The 15101-nt window shown below is 44.6% G+C and overlaps 1 protein-coding gene across 1 annotated transcript; it reads left to right on the top strand.

Moving 5' to 3' along the window:
* Positions 1-1412: 1412 nt before the first annotated feature.
* Positions 1413-14133, top strand: LOC128596350 (60S acidic ribosomal protein P1-like). Its single transcript, XM_053606025.1, has 3 exons — positions 1413-1471; positions 2567-2665; positions 13713-14133. Exons 1-3 carry the CDS (start codon positions 1413-1415, stop codon positions 14131-14133), a joined length of 579 nt encoding a protein of 192 aa, XP_053462000.1.
* The last annotated feature ends 968 nt before the right edge of the window (positions 14134-15101 follow it).

Raw genomic sequence — 15101 nt, 5'->3', positions numbered from 1 at the left:
CCTGGAACCCAACAGACTTGGACTTGAAGGCAACATGTTCTACAGAAATGACCTTCTCACTGCCCTTCTTCCAAATCCCATGGCTGAGACTTCAGGGGAGAAATCAGGAGAAATGCTTTAGGTTCTTACCACTTTCTACTAGCACATGGTAGTTGGACCTTGAACGCATATGAAAAGGGTGCTCTTTGAGAGATAATTTCATCAACCACTTGAGTAAGGCCACAGAGGGCCAGCTCTGAGGGCTGGGCTTTGATCAGAATCTACAACTACAAGGCGGTCTGTCCAAGTCTATTACTCCACCTGGACTTCTTTGATGACTATTTGAAGGCTAGAATTTACTTAGGGGTTTCATCTGGTATTTCATTTAATTAAAGCCCTTAAAGAACTTTGTTTTTGCTTCTTAATAGTTTCCAAATTTCCCACTTTTGTCACACATGCAATTTCCTGCATGTTATTTTTCTGTTTCTATTTAGGGAACATATGGAAAGTCCAGCCTTTTCTAAGTGAAATCTGTGGAACTGAGGTCATTTTTGTGGAACTAACTGGAATTATTCCAAAAATCATGCTATGCTCTGGAAGGTGGACTGTCTATATGCACCAAGTAGGACGTTAGGAAACATCTGGCCTCATGAAACCACCACACACACACACACACACACAAAATGTATTCAGGAACTAATTCTTACCCTACATAATCTTAAACATGTTCCACTGCATCTTGTGGGATAAAATTCTGGACTTGCCTCTCTGTAATTTTATAGGATCACCCATGGGGGACAAATGGAAGCAGCACATTTAATGATGTTCCATTATCTGGTCCCAAGGCATAAGGGCTAAGAACCTTCACTAAGACTAGAGGCATTTGTTGGATACTTATCCAGGCCAATACATTACTCCAAAGCCATGGTGGGAAGCAAGTAGGTTGCTGGATGTTCCTGAAACATCTACATCACCTGAGCATGCAGAAACTAAGTGTGGCCACACTGATGGTGCCTGGGGTTTGTCAAGACTGACCTTTGGCACAGCTGACCTCCAGATCATCCTCATCTTCCAATTTAATTTATTTCAGGGTAATTTAATCCAATAAGGTTGCAGTAGGAAGACCATACTATGCTGGTAGAGCCTTAGGGATGGTTGCTGCACTGGTGACTTTAGGAGAGAATAGGATAGGGTAGACATGTGAGGGGCAGGAGGGATTCTGAAATAGCGCAAGGCATGCTAAGTCTGCATTTTCTCATTTTGTCCTCCTGAGTTTCCTGTGACATTGTCTCATCTTCTTTCTACAAATAAGGATAAGGAAGTGCAGAGAGTCTTCTCTCAAGGTTCTAGGTGATGAAGTAACAGAACTGATTTAAATCTGAGTCCACCTAATTTTAATTTATGCTCATCACCACTGCTACTCATGAGTCACTATGTCACCTGCCCTGACAGGGCCTGAAGGGCTGAAGGTCGCCTTTGAGCTCATCCGCAGGTCAGGTTGCGGGTTGAGGGTTCTGAAAGCTGCCCTTCCTTAGGATAGGCCATGGTGTTCTTTGTTAACTAATAACCTCCAAATATCAAAAGTGTGATACCACCAGTGTTTACTTCTTGCATGTACAATCTTAGACGCAAGTCAAGTAGCTCTTCTCCGAGATATCTTTCCATCCTTGTGGCTCTGCCCGCTCAACAGGTAGCCTCTACCACTCATGTGGAGGGGCAGAGAAGTGGCACAGGAAACTCACACCCACTTTAAATTGCCACCAACCAGAAATGACTCCCTTTCCTTCTGCTCCGAGTCCACATACCTGATGCTGTGCTTTGAGTGTTCCCCTCCAAAACTCATGATGAAACTTGATTCCCAGTGTGGTGCCTTTAAGAGGTGATTGGTCCTGAGGGCTCTGCCCTCCTGAATAGATTAATCCATTCTTGGACTGATGGATGATCGGGTTATCATGGGAGTGGGACTGGTGGCTTTATGAGGAGACGAAGAGAGACCTGACTAGCACGTTAGCACTCTCAGCCCTGTCACCACATGAGATCCCAGGCCATCTGGGGATTTTCTCATAGAGTCCCTCTCAGGAGGAAGGCTCTCATGCAGTCCTCACTGAGAGATATTTGACCTTGAAATTCTCAGCCTCCATAACTGTAAGAAATAAATTCATTTTTTTTATAAATTAATAAATTGACTCGTTTCCGGTATTCTGTCATAAGCAACAAAGATGGACTAAGCCACCTGACTACTGCCATGATTCCAACATGATTCTAAGGAGGATTGGGAAGTCTTCCCATGTGGCCTGGAAGGATGGAAGAGCCGGAGAGGGAAGTGGGACAAATGTGCTCTCTTTCTTCTCAGCCCAGAATGACCTGTGCTGGCAGACACCCGTGGCAGCTTCCCTTTTCCAGAATGACCTGTGGGCTGGCAGACACTGTGGCAGCTTCCCTTTTCCAGAATGACCTGTGGGCTGGCAGACACCTGTGGCAGCTTCCCTTTTCCAGAATGACCTGTGCCGGCAGACACCCGTGGCAGCTTCCCTTTTCCAGAATGACCTGTGGGCTGGCAGACACTGTGGCAGCTTCCCTTTTCCAGAATGACCTGTGGGCTGGCAGACACCATGGCAGCTTCCCTTTTCCAGAATGACCTGTGCCGGCAGACACCCGTGGCAGCTTCCCTTTTCCAGAATGACCTGTGGGCTGGCAGACACCGTGGCAGCTTCCCTTTTCCAGAATGACCTGTGGGCTGGCAGACACCTGTGGCAGCTTCCCTTTTCTGGTTCACTGATATACTCAGTTACTATTGCCAGAAAACTACGCTTACTCTAGGTGTCTTATGCCAAATGGATACCAGCCAAGTAAAACTGAAAGCTATCCCAATAATACAAATAATAAAGACCAAGAATTTATACTTCCACTGAAATAGGGAATTGAGGTAAGGTAACGAACATTTCAATTCCCTAGTTGCTACTTAAATTATGCATTTCTCTACTAGTGTCGATGTGGCCACTCCAGGTGGGAAATGATAGCTCACCTCTTCAACTAAGCCCTTTGGACCACCTGCTACTGTGCTAAATGCTGAGGACAGATGCAGATTTTGTACTTTGGGCTCTTGCTGTTGAGTAGAGAAGATAAAGAGAATACACAAATAGCTGTAAACATTGAAGCAGGTGAAGACCCTTAGGAAGTCAAATAAGAGACATGCTATTCCAGGCCATAGGAGCACAGCGGATTGTGTTGGGAGCAGAGGCCTGACCCAAAGGAGGACTCGTGGCTAGGCCAGAAAGATGAGCAGGACTCATGTGAATTCGCCCTTGGTAGCTGAAATTAGGAAACCCAGTTAACGGAAAGACACGTGCAGTTCAAGCTGGAGCTACCACTGGTCTAAGGCAAGCTGACCGTAGCCAGGGAGCAAAGGAGAGCACAGAACCTACGAGAGAAGCAGACGCCACATGGGAGAGACTGGGACTCCCTGTGAGATTCAGCAAACTCCTCCCAGCACGGGGTCCCAGGGCACCAGCCGCCCCGCACTTAGTGTTCATGGAAGAGTAAGTCAAAAGGTGATAAAGCACGGTTCTGGAGCTGGACCAGTCCAAGTTCATATTTTAGTTTGCCAAGACAAGAGCTGTGCAGTTGTATAAGATATTTAAGCTAAGCCTCTGTCTCTTGTCAATTTTAAAATGGAGAAAATAATTCACAGGTTTGTTATGTAGATTAAATGAACATATATTGTGCGTGGAAAGCAGTGAAATGTGATTTTCAGTACTGTTATTATCACGAGCTTTTACCTCAACAATTCATACGTGTATTTGTAATAACCTGCCTTCTTCTTCTGTTTTCCGTATGGAAGGAACCAAGCAAACCTTTGTTCCTCCTGACCCAGAGATCCCACAAGCCTTCTGGCTTTTTATGAAATAGTCTCTGAGAGGTCAGGGTGTGAGGCAGATCTGGGATTTTTCCCAAGTTGGAACATCTGAAAGATTTCTTCTACTTCTAACATTCTATGATACTAAAAACATGAATTAGTGTTTACTGCCCCTGTACAGCCTTTAAAAATAATGGGAACGTTTTGAAGACCAAGAAGTATAAGAGTGATAGTTCAAGGATCATCTTCTTACGCTCACATGATAATGTGTACCCAATGCACAGCACTCCACAAGGTCATCACAGAAGATAGTATTCTTGCCCCCGAGTCTTCAAATGAGAAAATTAGGGCTTTTTGGGTTCTCTTGCGGCCCCACCAGGCAGGTGTGTTACAACCGTTCCAAGAAGGGGGCCAGAAAATGGCAGAGAAGGCGGGGGGTGGGGGAGCACGGTGGCCCCCCTGAGTGGTAGGAAAAAACCACAACAGCAACAAGGGGATCCAGCTGTGGTATGTGTGGAAATGTTTAACAACAGACTCTCCACAAATACACACTCCCGCACACATACACACACACCGTAACACTTAGCACATGCCCATCTCTGCTGCGTGAGTGCTCCCTCCAAGGCTCGCTGCAAGCTGCCGACCTGCCCCCTGACCGTGCAGCTGGGAGGTTTACACCATTTCGGGATCCCATATTACAGATAAAACCGACGTCTATAACGGCCCAGCACAGATCTTAGTAAAACGTAGCCCAGTGATGAAGAAATGAAGAATTCTGAGCACTTATTCACTTTGCTCTTTAATTCATTTTATTTAATTGTGAGTTTACCTGATTCAATTTTTAATGTCTGTGTTTAACAGCAGGCTCACAAAAAGCTGGAAAAAGCTGGGTCCAGTACACCAGTGGCACTAGGTGTGTGTTCTCATCCCTGCAAAGAGAGGTACAGGAAGTAATTCCACCCCCCCTTCCTGTGCAGCCTGTGGGGGGCTAATGAAGTGGCCATTACAGTGATGTGACCCTTCCTCTGCCTCACAAGTCCAGCCCACCTCCCTGCCCTCCTGAGCCATTATTGAAAGGAAAGGGCAGTTTTCCATCAATCCTTCCCTCCCCCTTCAGTGTAGGCCCTGTGACCCCGTATTGAGCGCAGCTTCCATAATAACCCCCCATACGGTGTGTTTACTGCGACACCTGGAATATCACAATGGCAGCGCCTATTAAGCACTGACTATGAGGACAACTTCCAGCCCTGCCTGGTTGGAACCATGCAGACCTCGTGAATATAGGCTTATAAATTTTACAACGCCCGTGAAATATTGCTCTTAGAGAGGAACATTGGAGAGATGGTTAAACCAGACCCCAGTTCCCTCGAGAACTATTTTTATAGCTATTAATCTCAGTATCAGGCACAATTTACAGCCATAATAGCTATTTCTTTGCTGGTATATATACATAAACAAAACCAGTATAAAAGAGAAGGTGTTTAGACACAGTAAGTGAAGATCCTCATGCACACTTAGGATGGAGAGCAGATTACTCACTTCCTCTCTCAACAATGATTATCTTTTGTATAATTTTTACTTCATTAAATTCTGAAAAGAGTGCTTCAAAAACAGCAATCACAAATTCCCCAAAGCCAAAAGTAACTGATTCCACAGTAAGGAATCATTCCAGTGTGAGGCCGCATCCACCTGCACTGGCTGCAGGGAGTGTCTGAGAATCCCTCGGAATGCTGGAAGTCACAGCCCAACCTCCTCCTCTGTGGGGCCGGGGGAATTTACGTACTGCAGCTAAACAAAACATAAAATGTTACAGTGTCTATTTTCTAGCATGTAGAATGTTTGCCTTATATAAAAGTTTATTGATACCTTCAGGGACCCAGATAAATGTTGCAAATTCTCACATTCCACTGCCTGTACTGCAAACAGGTTTTATTTGAAAGTTCTTTTTTTTTAGAGACAGAGTCTCACTTTATTGCCCTCAGTAAAGTGCTATGGCGTCACACAGCTCACAGCAACCTCCAGTTTCTGGGCTTAGGCGATTCTCTTGCCTCAGCCTCCCAAGTAGCTGGGACTACAAGCGCCCGCCATAACGCCCAGCTATTTTATGTTGCAGTTTGGCTGGGGCTGGGTTTGAACCCATCACCCTTGGTATATGGGGCCAGCGCCCTACTCACTGAGCCACAGGCGCCTAAAATTTTGCAGCATTTATTTATTTGGTCATAGGCTTCTTTTATTTCTATTTGGGAACATATGAATAATTTCGTAAGCTTGCATATGAACCAGGTTATGCTGACACTGTCATTTAAAAAAAGAAATAAGATGTTGTAGTGTCTAACAAATATTGGCCCTTCAATTAGAGTTTGTAGGAGGAAGAAAGGGAGGGACAGAGGGACAGAACTGGACCCACGATAATTCCAGAGAACACTGGGTAAGTGTGGTTCTTGGTCTCTCCCCCCATTTATTTACTCAAGAGTCGGGGCTCTGGAAGCTTTTCCTGCTTTGACTCCAACTGTGACATCCAAGTCCATGGATGCTGTATCCACTCATTTGTTCCTCCCAGAGGAAGTCACCACTTTCATGTTGAGCCATGCTGGTGCTGTGATAAGGGACCAATGTGGTGGGCAGAAGAAATTTTCCTATTTCCAGTTCCCCTCCTTGCTCTGTGGCACCAAAGACTGGAAGGTGAGGTGTTTAGACATTAAGATGCTCTAGCCTTGAGTGCTCATCTCCAAGATTTCACCCTTCGCCAAATCTCATGAGGCTCTTTTATAGGACACCCGATTTATCAGTGGATTTCATAAAGGTGGGCATTGCCCTGCTATCATTTGCAGACTGTTACCCAGGGAGCAGACTATACCTCAGCCACTCGCTCTCAGTGTGGCTTTAAGCAAGTTTCTTAACCTCTCTGAACCTTTTTTTCTCTATAAAATGGGGCTGAGAATTCACCTGGGTGGAGTTTTGCAAGGATTAGACAATTGCTATGAAGTGCACAGGGCCTGGCACATGGCTACCTTTTAGTAAAGTCAGTAATTATTAAGGCCGCTGTGATTTTTAAAAGATTTAAATGTACTCCCAGGAAGATGAACTTGCTTGTAAAATTAACACCCTGATTAAGAAATAGAAGATTACTAGCACCCCAGCAAACCCTGCAACCTTGACTAGTCGCTGACTACCCCTCTTCCGAGGGAAGTCACTCGCGATTTCAACATCATGGACTAGTTGGCGTCAAAGGCTCATGCCTGTCATCCTAGCACTTTGGGAGACCGAGGCAGGTGGATTGCCTGAGCTCAGGATTTCGAGATCAGCCTGAGCAAGAGTGAGACCCCGTCACTACTAAAAATAGAAAAACTAGCCAGGTGTTGTGGCAGGTGCCTCTAGTCCTGGCTACTCGGCGAGGCTGAGGGAAGAGGATTGCCTAAGAGTTTGAGGGTGCTGTGAGCTATGATGCCATGGCACTCAACCTCCAGGCGACTGAGTGAGACTCTGTCTAGGAAAAAAAAATCAACATCATGGGTTAGTTTTTGAAGTTTATGGAAAATGAAATCAGACCACATACTCTCTGTCCTCCGCTCAGTATCCTGTCTATGAGAGCCATTGGCAGGGCTGCGTGATGTTGTAGTTTGCTCACTGTAGTTTGCTGGGTGGTATTTTATGGTATGATATACAATGGTTTAGCCTTTCTACCATACAGGCGTCTACATTGCATTCAGCTCGTGGACGTTACCCATTCATTCTGCCATGAGTATCCTGGTTGTGCATCACAGGTAACAGGTGTGAGGCGTGTCCTGAGGGGAGGGGTAGCTCGGTCTCTGTGCTGTCAGTGCTTGCCGTCAGGAAACACCCAAGCCTCTTGCACACCCCATGGACATGTTGAGCAATTATTTGTAAACTGACCTATACCCTAAACAAAAGGCATATTGAGAAGCAAGGAGAGAAGCATTTGTAAATGATTTGACTACAAAAATAAAACTTTTTTCTTAATAATAAAATGCATGGGCAGTGCCTGTAGCTCAGTGAGTAGGGCGACAGCCACATACACCAAGGCTGGCGGGTTTGAACCCAGCCCAGGCCAGCTAAAACAACCATGACAACTGCAACAAAAAAACAGCAGGGCATCATGGCAGGTGCCTGTAGTCCCAGCTACTGGGGAGGTTGAGGCAAGAGAGTCACTTGAGCTCAAGAGTTTGAGGTTGCTGTGAACTGTGACGCCACAGCACTCTACCCAGGGCGACAGCTTGAGACTCAGTCTCAAAAAATAATAATAATAAAATGCATGACTTATTCTGGAGCCATTTTAGATGATGATACAGATAAGAGGTTGGCAAACGACGACCTTTGGGCCAGACATGACATGCTGGCTGCTTGTATAAAGTTTCACTGGAACTCGGCCACAACCGTCCGTCACGTAGGAGCTGTGGCGGCTTCGGGACCACTGGGACAGAGTTGAGTGGTAGCAAGAACACGGGGTCCACATAGTCTAAATTATTTACTATCTGGCTATTTAAAGAAAAAGTTTGCTGAAACCTAATGTAAAGAATATTTGAAGATAGGAGAAAAATAATTCTGAGCTCTTCCCTGCCCCAGGCAACATCCTCAGCTCCCCACAAGCTCCTCTCTCCCTCACTACAAGGCGGGGACTCTCTTTGGTCTCGTTTCTCAGTGGTTATCCCTGGGTGGTAGAGAGTTTTTACTAGGTTCAGAGGTCTTACAATGATCACATATGTCTTTGTGATTAGAAAATATTAAACAGGACCAAAAACTTGTTACAGAAGAAAATACATATGCATATATAAGATACGGCAGTCAGAAAGAAGGGAGCTAGCCAGCTAAACAGTCCAAAAACAAAGGGAATGAGAAGCTTTGCTGGCAAGGGGCTTGGATCTTCCTCAGGGGAGAGCAGCCTGGCCCAGGCCCCTCTGCAGGCAGCATGCCCCCAGGAGAGTGAAAGTCAGGTGGTCATAGATGAGTAACTTCCCCATTTTGAAAATCATCCAAATTCCTCCTGCTTCTCGGACAACGAAAAATTCTGGTTTTCATTTGGTTCCCCTTATAAATTTGCCTGGAGGAGTGGAATAAACTGAGCAGCAAACAGCATCTAATCTGCTCGATGGTTTCATTTCTCATTATGAATGAATAAATCAATGTTCCGTTTTCTACAAAATCATTGTATATTCTAAACGAAAGCTTTTGTTCTTGCTTACTATTGGGACCAGAGGCAACAGAGGACAGACAGAATGCATGCTTCCTTTCCTTTGGCCTAAGCCAACCTCGTTTATTTGTTTGTATGCTTAATAAGGGAGGTGGGGTTATCAAAACTTTCTTTATTAAATATTAAAACCACTTTACTCTTCCATCCCATCCTGCTCTTTCCTTCCTTGTCTGTTGAGTCCAATGTGAAAAATTTACCTCTTGCATTTAGTCAAGGTTTTCCAGAGAAAGAGTCAATAGGAGAAACTCGTCTTTCTATCTAGGTAGAGAATATAGATATAAAATGAGATTTCTTTTTGAGAGAGTCTCACTCTGTTGCCCAGACAACACTACTGTTGTAATGTCAGTCTAACTCACAGCAATCTCAAAACTTCTGGTTCAAGTGATCCTCCTGTCTCAGCCTCCCAAGTAGCTGGACTGTGGGTACCCACCACAATGCCTGGCTGATTTTTCTATTTTTAGTAGAGATGGGGCTTCACTCTTGCTCAGGCTGGTCTCAAACGCCATAGCTCAAGTTATGCTTCTGCCTTAGCCTCCCAGGGTGCTAGAAATACAGGTGTGAGCCACCATGCTTGGCCAAAGTGAGTTTTACCACAAAGAATTGGCTTATACAATTGTGTAGCTGAGAGGTCTCAAGAAGTAGAGCTGCTAAGCTGAAACCACAGGACAGCTGATGGTTCTACTCTGAGTCCAGAGGCCTGTGAGTCAGGAGAGCTGATGGTGTAAACTCCAGGCGGAAAGCCTGCAGGCTTATGACCCAAGAAGAGCGATTGTTTCACTTCAAGCCCAAGGGCTGAATAAGACCAGTGGTATAGCTCAATCAAATAGGCAAAAGCAATCCTCTCTTACTCAGCCTTTGAAGGTCTTCAATCGATTAGATGAGGCCTACCCGTGTTAGGGATGACAATCTGCTTTACTCAGTCTATTGATTCAAATGTTAATCTCATCCAGAAACACCTTCACAGACACACCCAGAATAATGCTCAGCCCAGTATCTGGGTACCCTCTAGCTTGGTCAAGCTGACACATAAAATTAACCATAGTATCTTTTTTCTCTTCTTATTCTCTTTTGTTTTTAGAAATGAGGTTTTACTATATCACCTAGGCATAAACTCCTGGCCTCAAGCAAGTATCCTGCCTCAGCCTCCCCAGTAGCTGGGACTACAGGCATGAGCCACCAAGCCCAGCTCATTTTATCTTTCTAGATTGTAATGTAGCCAAAGTACACTACTCTGAAATACTTAGTCTAATCGTTCACTTCCATTTTGACTGATTACCTCAACAGGAGTGACAGCCTCTATTTTGCAATTAGGTTTATATTTCAATCTAGGCTCTAGTGATATCCCATAACTTTTCTACCTTTTGATAAGGTAGAAGATAAAATTTTGCACAGAAAATAAAAGGCAAAAGTCGATTGTTTCTCACAGCTTATTGATGGAAACTCCTTCTATTCCTTTCCGAGGAGGAGCATGTGAGCCCAAACATTGGCATGCATCTTCTTCTTCATGAAAATAATTCAGGACCTTGAGATGATGTCTCAGGCCTGGTTTTCTAGAAGTGGAGCCTGAGATGGGGATTCAGGTGCATGTGACATACTGAGGATGCGTTGTCTGAGGAAGGGATGGCCAAAGCAAGACAGGACAGAAGAAGGAGTGAAATGCTGTCAATGATTCTGCCTCCAGAATTCTCAGGTGCAGATCTAATTCACAAGACGAGGCTTTAAGAGGTGGGGGCATTTGGAATCAGACCAGCATCCTTATAAAATATGCTCAAGGAAGCTCGTTCACCTCTCCACCACGAGGACACAGAGAGAAGGTTTCACCTCTAAGAAAGCAGGTCCTGAGATCTGAGCTGTCCTTAGAAGCATTTGGAAGCCAGAAGGGATCCTGTGGAGGAGAGATAGTGGTCGTGGTTGAAAACTGGAAAGACGTAAGTAGATGTCCTACCTGCTTATCTCAACGAACCCATGCACCTGACATGTGGCTATGCCCGCTGCTGCCAATACATCAGCTCACTGCAGAAGGAACCCCACAGACAGAGCTTACTGTGTCTCCTCTCCTTGCAGTCCCTCAGGAGAGTCACATCAGGGCCACTGCCCAGCTGGGAGAACTGGTTTCTAAGGTCAAGCCCCATCTGATCCGCAGATGAACCCAAGCATGAGAAAGCTCCAGGCACTCAGCTGGAGTGAGAATAAGGATTTCTTGCTTTTTTTCTTTTCTTTCATTTTTTCTTTTTTCCGGACGGTGTCTCACTTTGTCGCCCTCAGTAGAGTGCCATGGCATCACAACATCATAGTTCACAGCAACCTCTCAAACTCTTGGGCTCAAGCTATTCTCTCGCCTCAGCCTCCCAAGTAGCTGGAAGTACAGGCGCCCGCCACAATGCCCGGTTATTTATTTATTTATTTTTAGAGACAGGGGTCTTGCTCTTGCTCAGGCTGGTCTCAAATCTGTGAGCTCAGGCAATCCACCTGCCTTCACCTCCCAAGGGTTGGGATTACATGTGTGAGCCACTGCTCCCAGCTGAGAATGAGGATTTCTAAGAAGAGCTTGGGTGGTTCTGGGGCTGCTCACTCCTGACCTACATGTTCAGTAGCAAAAACCTGCATGAAATGAATCTCATCCTCTGGCAGTAAAGCCCAGGAATCTGCAAGGTGTAAGTATCCCCAGGTGACTCTAATCCATGTGGATATGACCTGTGATATGGACACAGACAACAAACATCTATCTTATCATTTCTGATGATCTGGGGAATGTCTGCTGTGAGAGTTTCCAGATAAAAAGGGAAGAGCATGTGCAGAGAATCAACTATTTATTTTGTCTCCTTGGTTCTCTTCTGGCTGTCATTACTGGGAGGTGTACATGGGCACAAGGGATGTGGATATTTGCAAAGAATCAATTAATTGACAAGGAGAAATCCTACTGTCTTCAGAACTGTGCTTCTGAACTGAGTTTGATCAATGAAGAGCTCTACGCAGCCAGCACCGCACCTTCCACCAGTCTCTGGGTGAATCCCTGGTTACACTGGGTGGGGATTTTCTTGGATATGGACGTGGGAACCATTTCATTTCATAACAACAGTGATGGGTCCTCTAAGCTAAGGTTTCTGCTGCGGAGCTGCTGCATCCAATTTTTTCTCCTGCAGACATAATGGGTGAATATCAAGGCTTCCTGAGCATCTTATGACAAATCCAGGAATTGTCTGTCCTCCAGTTCACCCTGGGCAAGGGGAATATACCTGTGAACACAGGGGGGAAAAAATCAAACTCTTAGCAGACACTTAGGCTGCTGATGCCTTGATCTTGGACTTCCTAGCTTCCTGAACATGAGCAGTACATTTTCATGCTCACAAGCCCCAGTCTGTGGTATTTTATTATAGCAGCCTGAAGAGTTAAAACAAGAAGTCAAGCAAAGACACAATCTCAGCCTCCACTTGTCCATCACTGCCCACAGGAAGAGAAAAGGTGAAGCCACAGGACAAGGGTGCCATCTCCTGGGGTGGGGGTTCCCATTTTTCCATGGCCATTCTTCTGAGAAGGGGTGGCTTCAAGCCATTAGCAGGCAACACTCACGGCAGTTGAGCAATGGGTGACGGCCTGGAAAGGGGTCAGGATGGGAGAGAAACAGCTGCTCCCATGAAGGGGAACTGTAACTTCTGTGGGCCAGAGTATAGCATTTGGAGGTCACACCCTTACAATCAGTCATATATAACAACGTCAAAAAAAAAAAAAAGAAAAGAAAAGAAAAAAGAGATAAAGAAAGAAAAAAGAAGTGCATTATCTCTGCAAATCCTTGTTTTTAGAAGAACTGAGCTCTATTTGGACAGAATCTAGATTGTATGTTTAGAATAAAGGAGAAATCTTTTAGAAAAGCTATACGTATGTGTGTGTGTGGAGAGAAAGTCAAAACCAGGAAGAATAAAATCCCTTTCCTCTGCCATATTTAAATTTACTAAAAAAAAATATATATATATGTCTCTTGTTGATGTGAGAATTGTAGCTATGAGAATTAAATGTAGACGTGAGCATTAAAATTGTATCCCAAATCCATTAGGGCATTGATGGCATGGAGGAATTCATTAGGAGAGCTAACTCTATCCACAGTGTAAATACCCATGGGGGAGTTACAATTACACAAGGCTCATCTATTTTGCAGGAATTTCATTAATGTTATTAAGGGAAAGTATCAACTTTGGCATTACGCTTACGTTAAAATTTCTTCTTTCCATACTTGTCTTTAAGCATTGTAATTATAAGTATGGAGATGTGGGCTGCCTAACATGGCAGCTATACCACATATGGTTATTTAAATTGAAATCAAACAATTAATAATTAATTAAAATGAAATAAAATTAAGAATTGAGATTCTCAGTTACGTGAAACATGTTTCATGCTCAACGTCCATGTGTATCTACTAACTCCCCTTTGGGTGGCACAGAAATAGAACACTTCTATCACTGCAGAAAATGCTATTGGATCATGCCGACGCAGACACTTAGAAACCTTCCACGATTAACATTTTTAAAAAGCATATGTAAATAATTATGTTTCAAATTTCTGGTCGTAATTTTTTTTTTAGTTATTGCTATTGTTGTTGCTATGGTTAGGTTCTATTTAAAAAGACAGCTGGCTTTTTCCTCAGCTGCCACCAAGTTGCTCTGTCCCTCCGAGGAAGCTAAGGCTGCATTGGGGTGAGGCCCTCACTTCATCCAGCAGCGAGCACCATGCCCAGCAGGGCTATCTCAGTACTCAGCCTCCATCTTCAAACACCTGTATCCACTCAGCCCTCATTTTGCGTGACAATGAGGTGCCCTTCAAGGAGGATAAGCTCAATGCCCTCCTTAAAGCAGCTGGTGTAAATGTTGAACCTTTTTGGCCTGGCCTGTTTGCAATGGCCCTGGCCAATGTCAACATTGGGAGCCTCATCTGCAATGTAGGGGCTGGTGGACCTGCTCCAGCAGCTGCTGTTGCACCAGCAGGGGCTCCTGGCCCCTCCACTGCCGCTGCCCCAGCTGAGGAGGAGGAAGTGGAAGCCAAGAAAGAAGAATGTGAAGAATCTGATGATGACTTGGGCTTTGGTCTTTTTGACTAAATCTCTTTAATAACATGTTCAATAAAAAGTTGAATTCCACCGTCATGGAGAAAAAAAAAAAAAACAGCTGGGTAAATGTTAAGTCATTAAATCTGAAATGTCTGATTTCAAATCAAAAGTTTAGTTTGTTATTTTTTAAACAAGAAGCAGTACAATTAAGCAAAGGATGCGCCTAAACACAGTTTTGCTGTCTGAACAGTAGCTGGTCTATGCCAGCAGTGAAGAGGCCCAGAAAGTGAGTGGCCATGGAATCATGAAAGGCATTTTCCACAGCTTACTGAGAATTGAATTGTTTTCCTTGCAAGAAGTGGCTCAAAGCTTGGGTGAAGTGATAGTCAGTTAGTGCAAACTGTGACAAAGAGCTTCCAAGTCCAGCTGCCGTAGTTCAAGCAGCATTGTGCAACAGCATTGTCTTGCAAGAGTGTTGTTGGCCTGTCTCTGTTGACCAGTCTTGCTGCTTAATATCAAGCATCTTCATCATGTCAACACAACTGGTGACAGTACTCATCGGCTGTGATGGACTGACCAGGTTCCATGAAGCTGTCGTGGGCAATACCAGGACTGGACCACCGCAGACAACATTAGCTCTTTTTTGATGATATTAAGTTTTGGACTCTGTTTTGGCACTTCTTTAGCCAACCATTGTGTCAGACACTTGCAATTGTCAAAAAGAATCCATTTTTCATCACACATGATAGTTTGATGTCGACATGGTTCATCTTAATGTCATGACAGCACAGAAAGGCAAGTTCCAAGATGATTTCTCTTCTGACACTCGTTTAATTCATGTGGAACCCATCGATCCAGCTTCTTTACTTTACCAATTTGTTTCAAATGGTCCAATGTTGTTGAAATAGTAATTCAAACCTTGCTGCTAATTCACAAGTAGGTTGAGTTGGGTTTTCTTCCACCACAGCTTTAGCTCATGATTATCCACCTGGGCCTCAGGTAATCCACATGGCTCATTT

This window comes from Nycticebus coucang, chromosome 10 (assembly GCF_027406575.1).
Source record: "Nycticebus coucang isolate mNycCou1 chromosome 10, mNycCou1.pri, whole genome shotgun sequence".
In the NCBI taxonomy this organism is placed as follows: Eukaryota; Metazoa; Chordata; class Mammalia; order Primates; family Lorisidae; genus Nycticebus; species Nycticebus coucang.
Note: the sequence above shows the minus strand (reverse complement) of the source record. Positions and strands in the feature narration are given on the sequence as shown.

Bases quoted from the DNA above. Each gene is read 5' to 3' on its own strand.
- LOC128596350 (XM_053606025.1), top strand. From the start codon at position 1,413: ATGTCACCTGCCCTGACAGGGCCTGAAGGGCTGAAGGTCGCCTTTGAG. The intron at 1,472-2,566 runs GTCAGGTTGCGG...TCCCTTTTCCAG, and splicing joins GCCTTTGAGCTCATCCGCAG to AATGACCTGTGGGCTGGCAG. The intron at 2,666-13,712 runs GTGGGCTGGCAG...TGTCCCTCCGAG, and splicing joins TCCCTTTTCCAGAATGACCT to GAAGCTAAGGCTGCATTGGG.